This window comes from Petaurus breviceps, unplaced genomic scaffold, assembly GCF_028583685.1.
Source record: "Petaurus breviceps papuanus isolate PSGF00001 unplaced genomic scaffold, PetGlider_PUasm1.0 78, whole genome shotgun sequence".
NCBI classification, from domain to species: Eukaryota; Metazoa; Chordata; class Mammalia; order Diprotodontia; family Petauridae; genus Petaurus; species Petaurus breviceps.
The window spans coordinates 8242432-8260863 of NW_027186502.1; the positions used below are offsets into that span (position 1 = coordinate 8242432).

Genomic DNA, 18432 nt, shown 5'->3' on the forward strand with positions numbered 1-18432 from the left:
GAAAAAGCCACCTGCACTCACTTATTGTCCCCACCCCCACCTCATCTCACATCCCCCTTTATAATCTGGCTTCTGTCCCCCAACACTCAGCTGAAATTTATTACTTATCTCTTTATTGCTAAGTCCAGTTGTGCTAAATGTACAGTTACCTTTGTGCAGTTCTTACTCTTCTCAGCCTCTACAGTATTGGATGCTGGGGTTCTCCTCCTTTTGGATTCAGCCTGCCCTGGGATGCTTTATGACTTGTTTTTAACCAAATCTGTGGTCTCATTGGTCTAAGGAATTCCCACTACTGAAGGAGATTAGCATCTGTTCTGCAAATTCTAGCTTTAGAGACTTGCCCAGGGTCATATAGTCAGTGGCATAATAGGTGATACTTGAACCCAGTTCTCCCTGACTTTGAGTGATGTTTCCTGTAAGGCCCAGGAGGGTATAGCTCACAGGAAGCAGGAGCTGGCCATTTGGGATCAGTCCCTCTCCTGTACTCTCTCTTGATGATCTCATCAGGCCCCATAGGTTCAGCTGTCATCCATATGCAGATGGTTCCTATATCACCATATGCAAGCTTCAACTTTCCTGTGCTCCAATCCAACATCACCTCCAGCTGCCTTATGGGATGCCTCCACCTGAGTGTCCCATATGCACCTCAGACACAACATGCCAGAAACAGAAATCATTATTCCCTGAAATCACCCCTTCTTTCATTCTCCTGTTTTTATCAAGGTCGTCACCACCAATCTTCTGGTAATTCAAGGTAACAATCTAAACTTGAGTTTGAGTTCATCTAAAGTTAAGAAGTCATCTCCGGGAGCGGAGTCAAGATGGCGGAGTGGAAGCAGGACCTCTGGGTGGCTCCAGCTTCCACCTTCCCCAATCCATGTAAAAAGAGGACTCTGAACAAACTTTGGAGCTTCAGAACCCACAAAATGACACAGAGAAGCTAACCTCCCGCTGAGGACAGCCCCGCAGGCCGGTAGGAATCAGCCAGCGCAGCGCTCTTGGAGCCAAGCCCAGGCCCACGTGAGCCAGAGGTTTTAGCCCCAGAGTGGGTCTGACCAGCCACTGGCCAGAGGGGCTCAAGCTCACCAGCAGCTGTGGCCGTGTCCAAATTTTTCAACACATAGATGCGAAGGACAAAGTGAGAGGTCAGTGCAGTGTGAACTTTGGGACCAGTAGTTGGGAGTGCACTGGCTTTTGCCTCCAGGGCGAGAAGCTGCTGAGACTCCAGGCCCTTGCAGCTTTAGCCACTGGCCTGCAGTCTGAAGCGACCAGTCTGAGGTGTAATCGCTTTTGCTTTAACCTTCTTGGATCTGGATTGCAGTCTAGGGTGGAGGTCCTGGGGTGTGTGACCAGCTTGCCAAAGCGTGTGGAGGCCTCAGAGAGGGCACCCAACTAATACCTCTGGCAGCTGAGAAAACCCCAGTGTTTGGGACGAAAGCTCCCCTGTCTGGTGGCAAAGTCCTACTGTGGCAAAAAGCCCAGGGGTCAAGTGACTGAGGGGCGACATGACCAGGCAAAGAAACAAAACAAACAGAAGAATACAACATTAGACTCCTATTTGGGGAACAAAAAGGAGCAAAGCATGGAATAGGAGGAAGACAGTGAAGTCAGAATTCCTGCACCAAAAGCTTCAAAGGAAAATACAAGCCGGTTACAGGCCATAGAGGACCTTAAGAAGCAGATAAGAGAAGTGGAGGAAAAATTGGGAAGAGAAATGAGGACAATGCAAGAAAATTACAAAATGAGCATCAACAGCATGACTGAGGAAAATTACACCTTAATAAACAGACTAACTCAATTGGCAAAAGAGGCTCAAAAAGGCAATGAGGAGAGGAATGCCTTAAAAAACTGAATTTGCCAGATGGAAAAAGAATCTCAAAAGCTCATTGAGGAGAATCATTCCCTCAGGTTTACAATGGAGCAAAGGGAAGCTAGTGTAGTGACTTTAAGAGAAATCAAGATGATGTTAAACAGATCCAAACAAATGAAAAAATAGAAGGCAATGTGAAATATCTCATGGGAAAAACCACTGACCTGGAAAATAGATCCAGGAGAGATAATTTAAAAAATTATTGATCAAGCTGTGATCAAAGAAAGAACCTAGAAATCATCCTCCAAGAAATTCTCAAGGAAAATTGCCCTGATGTTTTAGAAGCAGAAGGCAAAATAGAGGTTGAGAGAATCCACTGATCACCTCCTGAAAAAGATCCCAAAAAGAAAACTCCTAGGAATATTATAGCCAGGTTCGGGAATTCCCAGATCAAGGAGAGAATATTACAAGCAGCCAGGAAGAAACAGTTTGAATATTGTGGAAACATAATCAGGATAACCCAGGATCTGGCAGCTTCTACACTGAGGGTTCGAAGGGTCTGGAATATGATATTATTCCAGAGGGCAGAGGAACTGGGATTAAAACCAAGAATCACCTACCCAGCAAAACTGAGTATCATGTTTCAGGGGAAAATATGGTAATTCAATGGAATAGAGGACTTTCAAGCATTCTTAATGAAAAAACCAGAGTTGAATAGAAAATTTGACATTCAGATACAAGAAGCTTGAGAAGGTAAACAGGGAAAAGAAATCATAAGGAACTTATCAAAGTTGAACTATTGACATTCCCACATGGAAAAACAATAATTGTAACTGATAAAACTTTTCTCAATATGAAAATAGTTGAAGGGAATAGAAATATGTGTATACATATATATTTTATACATATATTATATATGTCTACATTGGAGGGTATACGGGCATAAGAATACATATGTGAATGTGTGTATATATGTTTACAGGTATACATAGATAGAGGGCACAGGACCAATTTAATAGGAAGGGATGATACTTAAAAGGGGAAATTAAGAGGTGAGAGAGGAACATAATGAGAGGAGATGGAGAGAGACAGAATGGGTAAACTATCTCATAGAAGAGGCAAAGGAAAATGGTTACAATGGAGGGGAAGAATAGGAAGGCAAAAGGGAATGGGTCAGCCTTATTGTCATTGAATCTGGCTCGGGGAGGGAATGACATACACACTAAATAGGGTATCTCACCCTACAGGAGAGTAGGGGGGAAGGGGATGAGAGGGGAGATGATGGAAGGGAGGGCAGGCTGGGGGGAGGGAAGTTGGAAGCACTCACTTTTGAAAAGGGACAGGATCAAAGTAGAGAATAGAACAAGTGGGAGGTGGGATAGGAGGGAGGGAAATATAGTCAGTCTTTTACAATATATCTGCTATGTTAATGTTTTGCAGTAGCTACATATGAACAATCTATACTGAACTGCTTATCTTCCCAGTAAGGGTGGGTGACAAGGGAGGGAATGAATCTAGAATTCAAAGTTTTAAAATCAAATGTTTAAAATTTTATTTATATATAAATGTATATGTATATATATACTATTAACAGCATCTTACGTGTAATTGGGAGGGAAGATATACAGGCACTGGGGCATAGAGATCCACCATGCCCTACTGGAAAAGTCTAAGGGTGTATGGGAGAAGATATGGGAGAGAGCAGATTGGAGGAGGGGATATCCTGTGGGACTGCTATTTTGGGGTGGTGGGTATGGGAAAAACAGGGAGAAACTTGCAACTCAAAATCTGGCGGAAATTAATGATGTAAATCAGAAGTTAATAAAGTATTTGAAAAATGAAAAAAAAAAAGTCATCCCTACTCCCATATCCAGTCAATTGCTAAGTCTCATTGATTTTGCCTCACTAACATCTCTGTGCATCTATTTCTCCACTTGTACCACAACCATCCAGGCATGATCCTCATCACCTCCCACTTGAGCCATTGACTTCTCACTGGTTTCCTTGCATTTAGTCTCTCCCCTCTAAAATCTGTTCTCACAGCTGCTAAATTGATATTCCTAAAGCCTTGCCCTATTCACTCCTCAGTCAAAAAGCTTCTGTGGTTCCTCATTGCCTTTGAGATAAAGGATAAGCCTCTCTTTGGAATTAAAAGTCTTTGACTCCAGTATGTGTATCTTCCCAAACTGATGATATGTGTTATATGTGTGTTACTCCAACACACACACTCTTAAGTTCCAGTCAGACTTTCTTACTTATACCCTATACACATGTTTTGTCTCCTGTATCTATGCACAGGCTAAGTCTGATGTCTGGAAATGTCTCCTTCTTTACCTCCACCTCTTGGAAATTAGCTCACCTCCTTAAAGATGTCTTTCCTGATTGCCCCCATCATTAATGTCCCCCAGTGAAAGGGAAAAAATATTGTATTTATATGTGACTATTCTCTATCTATGTATCCTTCATATTTTATCTCCCTTGTAGATTTTTCCCTCTTAGCGTGTAACACAGTGCCTTGAGTATACTTGGTGGTTAATAAATGCTTGTTGATTGTTTCAAAGAAAACTTTTTAACATGCAAGTAAGAAGCTAACCAAAAAAGTTTTTAAATAGAAGAAAATATAAGATCTGCTATTAAGAACAACTGACCTGGAAAACCAATAAAGGAAAGATACATGAAGAACCACTGGTCTCCCTCAAAACTGTATTCCAAGAAATCAGAAATAAAAATTGCCTGAATTTAATATAAATAAAGGAAAAATGCAAATGGACTCCAGTGGTCACCTACTAAAAGAAAATCAAAATAAGATCTCTCAGGAATATCATAGCAAAATCCACAGCTTCTAAGTCAAAGAAAAATGCTGAAAAGCCAGAAAGATAGGATTAAAATACAAAATGAGATTTGGCAGCAGCTACTCTAAGTAAGAGAAAATCTTGGAATACAATAAACTTTCCTCAATTGACTTAATTTTTTTCAGAATTTAAATGTCCTTTAAAAAGAACATTTCATACACATAGTTGAACATAAAAAGAGGATTGTATTTGAAACCATTGGTTTCTATTTCATGCCACTTGTGCCTATTAAAAATTATACAATAAATTCCTCATTTTATCTTCCCAAAAAGAGGCAGCAATGAGAGGGAATTGACTGTAAAGCTTATTGCAAAAATATTTATGGCAGCTCTTTTGGGAACCATGACACAACTAGAACTCCATTAGGTCGGGGGATGGCTGAACAAATTATGGCACGTGAATGTAATGTAATACCACTGAACCATCAAAAATAAAGAGACTGGGAAAACTCATACAAATTGATGCACAGTGAAGTAAGCAGAAGCAAGAGAACAATTGATGCTATAACATCAATATTTTTAAAACGAATAATTCTGAAAGACTTTAAGAACCCTAATCAATGCAGTGATCAACAGTCACTACAGAGGACTGAGGAATAAGAATTCTGCCCATCTTCTGATGAACCAAAATGCAGAATGAGAGGCACATTTTGGTTGTGGTCAACATAGGAATTTGTTTTGTTTATTTGATAGAAGAGTTCTATACTTTTTCTTTTCCTTTCTTTTTTTTCAGGGGATAGGGAAACATGAGAATAAATACTTGATCATTTTTTTCAAATAGAATGTTCTTATACTTAGGAGAAAAATCTTCCAAGCTTAAAGATTCCATATACAATAAGCCTGACATTTAACCTCCCTTCTACATCAAGATATCACTTTGACACACCATGAGGCAAGTCACAGCAGTCAAAATAAGTTACCAAATAATGAAAATTCTGAACTTCTTGAAATCTGCTCTCTCTTTGTGGCTTTCCTTCACTTCTCCATCACAAACTCCAAGACAGAATAGTCTTATGGAACCTTAAAGTTCCCATCATTCCTACCCTAGAAATCAGTTCCTTCCTTCTGGTTAAGATTTAGATCCAGAATAGAATATCTTCTTTTTTGGTCTTTCCACCTTTTGATAGATTGAAGTGATAGTGGCAAACAAATTATATCCTTCATTAGATTGTAAGTTCCTTGAGAGCAAGGACTATCTTTTGCCTCTTTATATCCCAGGCATTTAGCACAATAGCTGGTATGTGTTAGACACTTAATAAATGTTTACTGATTGATTGATTTGGACAGAAACTTCTAACAGATATCTAAAAAATTCAACTTCCCCGTCACTTAAGTATCGTGTTTCTCTGCCAGACTTGTAATTATTTGCCAAACTCTTCATGTATTTCCTTTCTATCCAGATAGTCTGTTGTATGTTCTTCCGATAATACTGCTACTATTTCTACTTCCATTGATCTTCATTCAGATACTGTCTACCATACTTCCCTCTTCTGGTTCTAGAATTTCCCTCCATGAATATCTGGTCTTAATATATTCTGTTACTATGTCCTCATTTTACTGATAACATTTCTGTTAAATAAGGGGTCCCTTCCTGTGCTATATTGCAGTTATGGTGCTAGTCCTTTTGAGTCTCAGTAATGCCTGTGAGGTCAAATTTGCCTCCTCCCTTTTTGGTTCCCTAATTCACTTTATTTCTTAGCCATGTGCAAATATACTTCTGACACCATGGCCACTGGCTTCTTTCTCATGCATCATAATTCAATGTTGGCTACTTTCTGTGTGTTATTCTCACTATTATTCCATTCACCCAGGTTTGCAATCTGAGTGCCATCCTCAACTCTTCCCTCTCTATCCTTCATATCTAGTCATTTGCAAAGTCTTGTCAGTTCTGCATTCATAATATATGAACTCTCAGAACCACCATACTAGTTCATGGCCTCTTTTTTTTGGAGGGTAATTGGGGGTTAAGTGACTTGCCCAAGGTCACATGGCTAGTTTTTGTGTTCAGTGTATGAGGCTGGATTTGAACTCAGGTCCTCCTGACTCCAGGGCTGGTGCTCTATTCACTGCTCCACCTAACTTTCCAGGTTCATGGCCTTCTTCACTACACTACTACCCTCTTCCCACTCTTAGAAGATTCTCCTAATTGGTTTCCCTACATCATTTTTGTTACCTCTTTAGTGAGTACTCCCCAAAGGTGCCAAACTGATGCTGCCACATTAGTTCTGACCAGTCTGACTGCAGCCTGTTTTTCTAGGCTTATTCTCTTTTGTACTAAGCTGTAGCTAGCAGGTATTTGTACTTCTTCATGCATAGTGTCCATCTCTCTTCTCTCTGCCTTTAGAAGACTGTCCCAATTGCTGGCATCTTCTGTGCTAACTAACTTGCACCTAGTGGAACCCTTGTGTTCTTCATGGCTCTGCTCTGCTCATCTGTTACTATCTTGATCCCCACCCTCTCTCTCTTTGTTAATGCTTTCCCTCCAGAAATCACATTGTATTCATTTTGTGTTTGATATACTTTGTATCTATGAGTGTCCCACTTAGTAGTATTTAAGCTCCTTAAAGGCACAGACTTTCATCTTTGAATCCTGAGTGCATCACCAAGATTAGTATATAGTTGGCATTAAATAAATGCTTACTAGTTGAATGGATAAACTGTCGAGTTTGGGCTCATTTGAACACTATCTGAGAAATAATATTTTCTGTCTTACTTCACAGAATCAGATTCCTAGGGATTACAGAGCACTTCAGAAAGGCCTACAGGACTTAATATTTTTTAAAGATTTCCTCAATTATGTCACCTGATTATTGAAACTATGTAGTCTCAGCCTCTTTCAAAGAAACTCTGAAATTTAGGCATTTAGACTAAGAGAGACTTTTATAATAATATCCTTCCTGAATGCTGGATTGTAATTTACAATCTAATATGTTTTCGAATGTTATTATTGAACCCAGAAACCTGGCACCCCATTATATAATTTATTGTTATAGAAAAGCTTACAGAAAGCATTGTGATTTCACAGGGAAGATAATTTACTATAGTCATAATTTTATTTGTGGGAGAGTACTTTTTGTATATGTCTGTGCATATATTTAAGAATGATTTGAAAGAGGACATTTGATTTTTGTCCTGTAGATAATGAAAACTGATAATGACGCATCCTGTGAAACACTATTGAAATCTGAGCCAAGAGAAGAGGATTCTGAAGAAATGATGGATAAGCAAAAGGATAGAGAAAAAATATCTGATGATATTTCATACAGGTAAAAACAAAAGTAACTAGCAGTAATTAGAAAAATTACTGATGCTAGAAACCATAGAAATTTAATTTACCCACATGAAAATAGCATTGGCTCAAGCCAGTTGTGTTAACATTTTAACTTATATCTCACAAAAGTGTTATGGTATTTATTGAGGTTTTTTTGTTACAATTTACAGGCCTCATTGCTTTTGGTAATTTTATTCCTGTTTTGTTTACTGTTACTCAAAATAAACTAATATATATTTACGTAATGTCCTTAAAAAAGACATAGCATTCCCTTCCTTTCTGTGCTTTGAAGTTTTGAAAAAAAATACTTTAATGCCAAAAAAAAACAACAAAATTTATTTTTTAGCTTCATAATGTCTCAGGAAAAATAATCAGTATCCTAAGTTTAGTTTTTATATTTAGGTTCTTTACATAATCTAGAACCACATTTTAAAATATCCCTCTATATTCACTAGCACCCAAATTGCAGCTCTAATCACAAATCATAAACCAGAAAGTAACTCAGAAGAAAAGGAAATGACCAGAGTTAATGAACAAGAAGGGAATGTCATTTCTTATGAATCAACTGCTGAGATTTCAAGAGGAAATCAAGCAATACCAGGTAAATATTATATGTGTTATAATTCTTTCCCTCCTATTTTATATAATCTTTTTCATCATTTTTCTATTTTTGACCTTGATTAAAAACATTCCTTAATGAAAAAAAGTCACAATTCTCCTTATAAAATTGGTCCTCTTGGTAGGCATCACAAGAACATGGTTCTCTAGAGGTCGTGCAAAATTAAGTAGCCAAAAATGAAGACTGAATTCATTGGTCCTGACCCTGCTGAACCCCATAAGTGCTTGCCTTGGTGTCCCAGAATTTGACATGGTAGTTAGGGTCAGTTAATCCCAAATAAGGAGAACTAGTAGAAATGAGAATTTCTTCCACACATTTAACAGGAAAAGAACAATTACAGTATTATCCTGCTATAGCAATATTTTTTCAAACTAAGTATTATAATACCTCCCTTCTTCCAGAGAAAAGTAGAATATGGTTCTTCAGCTCCTCCATTATGGGTTATAAGTGAATTATTATCCTCTGTTTACAGATGAAGAAACGGGGGCTCAAACATAAAATGATTTGCTCAAAATTACACAGATAAGAAGTGTTCATGCCTAGACCTTAAGACCACATCTCCTCATAACCCTACCAGTGTTCCTTACACTGCAGGACATAGAGGTGTGAGGGCTACATTTTTGCTGGTTACCTATATTCACTGTCATTCTAAGATAGGATGTTTTGTACTGAAATATTTTTCCTCGTTAGATCATAAACAAGACTTTTAAATTGAATTAATCATTACTTTGATCTGACTACAACTTATTCACAATAGTCAATTCACTTCCATTAACAGTGAGTTAATTTCTAAAAAATGTTCACTGTTAATATAACTAATTCCTGAAATTGTCCCTTAACATCACCCAACTCATGTTTCTATAGCATCTTAAGGTTTTAGACACACTAACAACAACCTAATAGGAGCTAGAAGTATTGAACTTGGCATCTAGAAGACTGCATTTGAATCTTGGAACAAATCACTCCATCTCTCTGAGTCCGTTTCCTTGTCTATAAACAGGAGATAACTGCACCTACCTTCCAGAACAGATGATATGGATATGGATATGGAGTGCTTTGTAAACCTTAAAATGCTAGGTAAAGATTAGCTTATAATGATAGCAGTTTGCAAAGCACTTTACCTATATTATCAAAATGGATTGGTCACTCCTATAACTTATTTTCCCATTTTTTAAATGAGGAAACCAGGGCCCTACATCTTGATATTCCTACCAGAGGTTGTTCAGCTGATGACTGTCAGTGCCAAGACATAAATACAGGATCCTGATCCCAAGTCCTGGGTTGTTTTTCTGCTACACAACACTACATCTCTCAGATGTATCAGCATGTGTAAAGTATTATAATATCGTTTAGAAAAAGTAAGGTAACTTTCCTCCTCTGTATCATCTGTCCACACCAACTTAGAAAGTTTATTAAAGATAAGACAGATTGAGAACCTAACTAGGAGTGACTCATTTAGCTGTCAGTCAGAAGTCTGGAAAACTACAAAAGCTAACATTTTGACGCTAAGATTCTGATGAAAGATTTTAGAGTCCTCTGCTCCAGAACTAGACAGTAGCAAGAAAAAATAAACACATCTGTTCATTTCTACTCAAAGCCATTCATTTGTATGTTATCAAGAACCCATTATGTGTGAGGCACTGTGCTATAATCACTGTGAAAGCTACAAAGCAGAAAAAGGCCTCTCGTGGTCCTTTTTCCAGACTACATTTGTTACCATCTGAATAGAGCCCCAGGGTTACTGTCCCACTGTATGTTAAAGGTTTTTATTTTCTCACATTTTCTTGGTGTGTTGTTTTCAGTGAAAAATCTGTCCCAGTCACCTGAGCCTTCAACATCACCAGTTCCATCAGCACAACCACAACTCACAGAAGGATCACATTTCATGTGTGTATAGTTACAGAGAAGTATGTTCTTTTTTCCCCCCATTTTGCTTGTGCTTCATAGGTAGTTGTCTGTTCGTTTGTTATGTTGTTTTAATAGATTAGCCCGGACAGTACATGAGTGGACTTAGAAAAGATGGGAGAGTGAATATTTCTAGCACATGGGTTAGTCAGATCTTATATTTCCGCCTTTAGGGCTTCCAGTGATATTGGATAAACAGACATCCTGTGGTAGTAAAATCAGCATCAGGTGGGCATTAAGGCAAAGCCTTAGGGCTTCACCACTGTATACTCTGATATCATTTTGCTCAGTTGTCTATTCCAGGAATTATCATTTTAGTATCTCAATTGCTAGTTGTTATTCTACCATGGTAGAATTTCTCATTCCCGTCCCTCCCAATTGACTTGCTTCGCAATCCCCCTGCTTTGGTCTCTCTAACCTAAACTGTTCTAATAGCTGCCTATTAGTCTTTCTGCCTTCAAACACTCAGCTTGCTTGATGACTGTAAGAGGGAGAAAGCATTTGTTTCAGTAGAACAGGCTCTCTTCAGCATTTCCCATGCATATATTGATATCATAAAAGATTTTTAAAAGAAGTTAACACAAGAGATAAATTTGTTTGACTTAATGATTAATATTAAGCAAAACAAAAAACAGGGAGCTATATGCATTCTATGTCCTTTTGATGCCATCATGTAAGAAATCCAATGCAAAGTCCAAATGGAAGAGTTCCTTCCAGCTACATAAGTAAGGCCCTAGATGTTTGCAGATGTTGTATTGATGACGTCAACAGAGCCCCTGAAATGAGATCCATAATAATAAAATAATAGTTACATAGCACTTATATGGTTTTGGGGGGCTTGGGGTGTTTTGTTTTGTTTTGCCTTTTTAGAGGTGAGAAGGTAGGGCAATTGGGGTTAAGTAGCACTTTTTTGGTTTGCAAAGTATTTGATAAGTATTAACCCTTTTTGTGAGATAATACTTATCTGATAAATAAGATAAAATAAGCTATCTCCCAAAATTAGATAAAACTTAAGAATGCAGTTTATATACACAACAACCCTGGGAGGCAGATACTATTATTATCTCCATCTGTGGTGGAAACTGAAACAGATCAAGGTTAAGAGACTTGCCCAGGGACACATAGCTGGTAAGAGTCTGAGGCAGGTTTTGAACTAGGGTCTAACTGGACTGTAGGCCTGGCACTATCTACTTTGCTGTTCAACTGCCATAATCACTCAAAAAGTTCAGCCTAACCAACAATCCACACAGGAAAAGTACAGTGTATAAAGAATACTTTTTTGTCTCATCTGCTTTAAAGTTCTATGGACTGGCCAGTTTGGCGAGACATTGCAGGAGGGCAATAAACTGTATATGGAGAATTAAACAGGAGAAGGTAAATGGACTGGGTTGCACTGAGATTTATTTAGTGCTTTTAGTGATCTCATGATTCTCCCTGAAATAAAAGGCCCATTTTTTTTAACATGTCTTCCAATCAATCTATATGGCTATAATAATGGAATCCGACAGTCTCTAGTTGGCATCTTGGTGGTGCAGTGGATAGAGTATTGAGACTAGAGTCAGGAGACCTGAATTTAAATGTGGCTTCAGACATTTACTAGCTGTGGCCTTGTGCAAGCCACTCAACCTCTTTTTGCCCCAGTTCCCTCAGCTTGTAAAATGGAGACAGTAACAGCACTGACCTCCCCGAGCTGTTGTGAAGAACAACTGAGATGATATTTGTAAAGCATTTAGCACAGTACCTGACACTAAGTAATAATTGCATAAATGCTAGCTATTATTATTATCTCTGAAAAATTAAAAGTTGAGAATCACCCAAAATGTAATGGAGAAGTGCTTAGAGGGCATGAGTAGGCTACATTCCCAGTGAGGCTTTATGTGAGAAAAGCCACATAAAGCTTGTCATCAGAAAGATGTATGATGGGGAAAAAAATGGTTAGCTAGTCTTGGCAAGAACAACCTACATGCTCTATTGGTAAATACATAATGTCAAGACAGCTCAAAAAAGGCTGCCCAGTACCATGGGTGAACCCACCTATGAAGAATTTATAAAAGGAAGAAGTTGGTAGAAGTGTCCCACCACTTGAGAAAGTGTGGATGAGTTGCAGTCTGTGTGGGGGAAAGGACCCTACATTCATGAAATCACACATCCACTAATGTAAAAGTCATTTCCCCCTATTAGACTGGAAGCTCTTAGGTATCTTTTAAAAAATCTAAACTTAGTATACATCAGTGTTTAACATAAATATGCACAAAGATTTTTAAATGAAATGATAAACACGGTTATTTTAGTTTGCGTGTGTGTGGACAAGATTCTAAGAAAAATATATCTCCTGCACTTTTTCCATTGTTCATTTTTTTCATCCTTTGTTGCTGTAAGATTTTTTTAATAAATGTTTAGTGTGCATATTGTGATGAATCTGCTTTCTCCACTCTTTATCTCTTCATATAAGTCTAATAGTTCTTTGTGTTTGTCATAGTTGTTATTTCCTATGACATAATAGTTCACAGTTTATCCATCCCAGTTTTAATAACAAATTATACTGCTATGGCTATTTGGGTGCTGATGTCTTTTGTTTTCTTTTTAAAATTTTTGTAATCCTTGACAGCACCTAGCAGTGTCATGCACATAACAAATGCTTAATAAATGTCCATTGAATTAAATGGAATGAAATGCTTTTATAATACAGCCAACATAATGACATCAAAAACCATCAAAATTATTTCCCAAAATATTTATCAGAGGGGCCATAGCAGTTAGTCATGGATTACAGTGAAAATGGTGATGACAAAAGAAGAGAGTTACTTTTGGGGGAGAGTATGCAGCACCAAAAGTGAGGAGCTATTTGACTATTTGGCTTTTTGACCTTGAACAATTCATTTCTCTCCTCTGAGCCTTCATTTCCTTATATGCAAAATAAATTGTTAGACTAAATGCTCACTAAGGTTCTTTGTGGGTGGTTTTTTGGGTGGGTGAGTGGTTTTTATTGTAGTGTCATATGCAAATATTTTCAGGTTTCACTGGGGGGGAGGGGGAAGCTACCAAATCTTTAGGGAATTACCTACAAGAAAACTATTCTAAAAACTGAAAAAAGCCTATAACCTTCTTCTAATGTCTGGCTTGTAACTTCCTTAGCTTTTAGGTCTGAAAATAATTTCCTGGAGATCAGCTTGTTATTAAACTGTAAATACTTAATTGACATTAAGTGATATGTTGGGATTTTGCTAAGATGGGGGTTTGCAAATCATTAGTTGTTTTCTTTGCGTTGTTTTTCTTGTTTCGTCTTTTTCAGAAAAGTTCAGAATAAGAAATTTCTCTTGTAATTTTGTTTTCAGTGTTCAGATACAGTATTATTTGGTACCATATTTAGGTATATGATATGCCTAAACAACACAAACACCTCTACCTGCTTTTGAATGCCTGTCAGTCAGCATTTATCAAGCACCACCACTAAGTGGCTCTAGGCCAGACTCTGGGGATACAAAGACTGAAATAACCTCTGCTCTGTAGCGCTTAACATTCTAAAAGAGAGACTTTCAGTACCTGGACATACAGTTAATAGTTCAATTAGCATAACGAATTAAGCTATTAAAGCTTTGAACTCACTGAGACTTTTCTGGGACATAAATACATATATGATGTTATAGATAAAGAATGAATACAATGTAACAAGAAAAAGTACATTGCGGTTTGGGAGGGCACTGGCAGTTGGCCATGTGGAGAGACTTCATGTAGAAGGTGGTGCTTGAGCTGAGTATTGAAGGGAAAAGGAGTGAGGTAAAAAAAAAGGGGCAAAGGTGAAAAAGGAAATGGCCAATGCAAAGGCACCCAGAAGGAGATGGAGTGATGCTGGGAGAGAAGGCCATTTTGACCAGATCAGAGTATAGGAAGGGTCTGGTGTATAATGGAGCCAGAAATGTTAGGCCAAGTTGCAAAAGTCTTTAAATGGCAAACAAAGGAGTTTGAGTTAATATTCTGTACCAGAGGCAATATGGATCCTCTAGTGTTTATTGAGCAAAGGAGTGTCCTGCTCAGATCTGCACCTAAGGAAAATCATGTTAGCAGAAAAAGAGAGGACGAGTTCGAGGGAGGAGATCTCAGCAGGGAGGATTTTGTGGGCACACTACAGAACTTGTAGAGATAGAAATGGCAAGATTTAGGAACTAATTGGACAAGTAAAGTGAGGGGAAATGAGGAGTCCAAGACAAGGCCAAGGTATGAACCTGGAAGACTAAGAAAAGCATCCTACCTTCAGTAGAGAAGGGGACTATGGTAGGAGGATCTCTTTGGGGGAAAAATATTATGAGTTCTGTTTTTGACATGTTGAATATGGTCTGAGATGTTCAGACTTCAGTTTGAAAGGTCTAGTAGACAATTGGTGAAATAGGGTTAAAGGTCAGGGGAGATTAAACTTGGATATAACTGAGTCATTTGCATGAAGATGATAATTTAACTCTTTGTGTTGAAGTCACAGAGGGAGAATTTAGAAAGCGGAGAGTCTCCTAGACACAGCCTTAGGGGACACCTACAGTTAGGTGGTGAGATAACTGTGGAGACTGATAAGGACTAGCTATGGAGGATGAAATCCAGAAGAGAGCAGGGTCACAAATAACCAGAGAAGAAGAGAGTACCCAGGAAAAGAAAGGAGTCCATAGTACCCAATGCAGCAGAGAAGTCAAGAAGATGAGAAAGAACTGTTACTTAACATTTGTCAGTTAATTAAATGGTCATTGTTAAATTTAGAGTGAGCAGTTTCAAATTATGAGATTGGAAGCAAGCTAGATTGCATAGGATTGAAGAGTGAGTGAGGAGAGGGGAAGTACAGGCAATGAACGTAGACAAGTTTTTTTAGAACTTGCTCCTAAAGACAGATATAGGAAGACAGCTTAAGGGGACGATGTTCCCATGAGGGTTTGGGGTTTGTATTTGGCTTTGGGTGGGGGGAGGGGTTAAGTGTGAAAGAGACTGAAGCACTTATGTTTAAAAACAGTAGGAAAGGAAACCAGTAGATAAAAAGAGGCTGGAGATTAGAGAGTAAGAATGGAATGATTGAAGTTTTACCCTTGCTTCTACATAGACAGGTTTCAACCATTCAGGCTTCTTACCAGTACTTAATATTTGTTTTTATTCTTTTAAAAATAGGGGCAGCTAGGTAGGTGCAGTGAATAGAGCACCTGCCCTGGAGGACTTAACTTCAAATCCAGCCTCAGACACTTAACACTTACTAGCCATGTGACCTTGGGCAAGTCATTTAACCCCAATTGCCCTGCCCTCCCCCTTTAAAAAAAAAAGCAAAATAAATTAGCAAGTCCAGCCTAGGTTTCAGAATCCACAGCAGTTCTGTATTTTGCCAAATGCCTTTGTACCTATTTTCAGGCTACTCTTCTTGATCCAGAAATTGATGTTTTACTCTTTTAGTCTTCTGTTGCTTGTAATTCTTACTTAATTTCTACTGGAAACAAATAAGTACCCCTCTTTTGTTATTTATATAGAGTTCAAGTAACACCTTGGAAAAATGTACAACTCTTTTGTTACCTCCTTAGCTACTCCTTTGCTAACCTCTGCTACCCTCTTTTTATTGTTTAATTCAAATTAAATCCGAAAGTACATCTGTTGCCTAGGTCTTAGCAATGTCACTTAAGTCTTATTAATTTAGTCATTTCAGTGCAACTGACATGACAAACACCCATAAGACATGAAGAGGACAAATATTGCCAGAGAATTGGTTAGTTTAGTCAAAGCGGCAAAAATTAAATGTGTACAAGCCCTAAACCTACTCACTAGTAGAGAAACTTGCAATATATGGCGAGTTTTCATATACTTTATACCCATTTTGAGGACAAAACCTTGTTATTCAGTTTTGTCACACCAATACATTTTCAATTTTCTTAAACTGTTTTGAAACAGTTACATTTAAAGGGACAGTGATACCACAGAATGATAATGTATAATTTTAGTCTCTGTCTGCCCCAGGATGCTAGTGTCATCCTAATCTGTGATATTTTAACGTATTTTCTTGCATATGTATGTCATTTTCTAAATTCTTGGCTTTAGCAGTATTTAGGAAAATTTTGGAAAGGACACTTGTATAGTTACTTGAGCATGTTGTTGCATATTTTAGTGGGATCCAGCAAATCTATTGGGTTTTTTTTCCTTCATCAACTAGCATTTGTTACTTATTCCTTCATTGTCAGTAAGTTTGATTCTATTTATGATTTTAAATTTTTCTTAATGTACATCTTGGAAGTACAATTAAAGAACAATTTTCTTATTTATGTCTGTCAATCCCAGATTTCAGTCTAAGAAAGACAAACAAAATTTGGTTGTATGGGTGTTTTATTTCTTTCAAGTTAGCCAGCATGCTTTCAGAGCTCCAACTGACTCCTTGGGAGAGTTTATGTACCCTTCCAATGAGAACCTTTGTCTCTCCATCAACAAGTCACCCCAGTACAGAGAAAATATCTCTGTACCAGACCACTCCCAGCCTTGGGCAATCTAGAGGAAAGGATCTGTCTCCACCCAAATCTGAATAGAACACCATGGGCTTCCCCGCCTTAGATTCCTTGCAGGCTTGAGTGGGTCTGACCTAGATGAGGAGGATCTATGCAATCTCTTTATCAGTAATGTCCTTCTGAAAAAAAAAAATGAACGCTGGACTTTGGAAGGATGAGAGGAACTCTAAATCTCCCCACGATATTAGTTATTAATAATCATTTCTCACGTGTCTTAGTCATTTAAAAGCCATGTATATAAAGCTGTTCTCTCTGTATTATTCCTCAGAAATGTGAAACATTAATTCTTTAACTTTCTAGGTTGTAAAATAATTTTCTTTTCTTCTTTTCTAGCTACAACAGCTTCTGTTGAAATAATTCATAGTTAAGGATATGGACCTATGGAAATGTCAGAAGAAATTTGTACAGTCTCTTAAATCTATGAAATTCATAGTTCAGATGCTTTTAGCCACAGAGCATCATTTTATCACTTCTGGAAATGTTTATTCCAAGATAGCTTTAATGGCCCATAGGTACACTCCACAATATCAAGGCTATCTATTATGACACCAGCTTGCTGCTATGATTTCAGTGCACATAAATAATGGTGCTTTTTAATGTGTAGCCTACAGCCATAGCTTAGTTGCTGTGTTCCAGATTTAAATGTTTCTTAATTCTAAGTTGATTTACATTTGGATTTTGGCTTTTTAGTACATGAAATTGGTTACTTTTACACATCTCTACTGAAGCTTATTTTCTCTTTGGCTACTATAATGCATTGTTTCCCACTTGGTTTGTAAAATTCTTATATATATGTGTGTATTTAAAATGTGTCATTTTATTGCTAAGTGAAATGTCCTGTTTTTTGCTGTAATTATTTCTCAGTCACTTTGCACTCAGTCACATTGCAGCGTCAGCAGTTACTGCCACACTGTTGTCAGCATATACACAAATGTTATGGCCTATTTTTCCTTAAAAACAAAATAAAGTGTAGGTATTTTGAGGTACTGGGCTTTTACTTCTTTGGAATAGGTGTGTACAGCAATAAGGTTTCCAGTTCCAGTACTTAGTTTGTGTACAAATGTAATTATGTTCATTGTGTATATATTATACAATGAGCACATGCAATATAAGTATATAAAGTTACTATTGTTTAAATGCAAATGTTCATATCTCATTTCTTTTCTATCATGTTAAATAAATGTTGATGTTCTTAAATAACTGTGTTAGTGATTTTTTTCCCCTCCATTTAAAACTGAAGAAAAAAGATGGTAGCTTTGGTAAACTATCAAGGGGAATGTTCGGACTCTTAAAAAAAAAAACTTAGAGAAGTTTTATATTTTACCTATAAAGAAAAGGCTAAACAAAGTAAATGTCAGCATTCACAGCTATCAACAGCAGAAAGCTATTTTAAACAAATTCTCCTACCTCCCACATACTTTTGTTAAACTGCATTGCTTTCTATTCATCTTTGAACAAAAATGA

At 37.6% G+C, this 18432-nt stretch overlaps 1 protein-coding gene across 13 annotated transcripts in view; it reads left to right on the plus strand.

Moving 5' to 3' along the window:
• The window catches only part of PLEKHA5 (pleckstrin homology domain containing A5), a 201638-nt gene extending 183470 nt beyond the window's left edge, over positions 1 to 18168 (plus strand). For 9 of the 13 annotated variants that reach the window (XM_069106176.1, XM_069106159.1, XM_069106162.1 and 6 more), the window contains 4 exons: positions 7800 to 7927; positions 8388 to 8533; positions 10354 to 10438; positions 17302 to 18168. In XM_069106176.1, coding sequence (XP_068962277.1) covers positions 7800 to 7927; positions 8388 to 8533; positions 10354 to 10438; positions 17302 to 17320 — 378 coding nt within the window. In that variant the 3' untranslated portion in view covers positions 17321 to 18168. Of the gene's footprint in view, positions 1 to 7799; positions 7928 to 8387; positions 8534 to 10353; positions 10459 to 17301 lie in introns of all 13 variants that reach the window. The other 4 variants (XM_069106160.1, XM_069106179.1, XM_069106177.1 and 1 more) reach the window with 1 other exon arrangement.
• Positions 18169 to 18432: the final 264 nt, after the last annotated feature.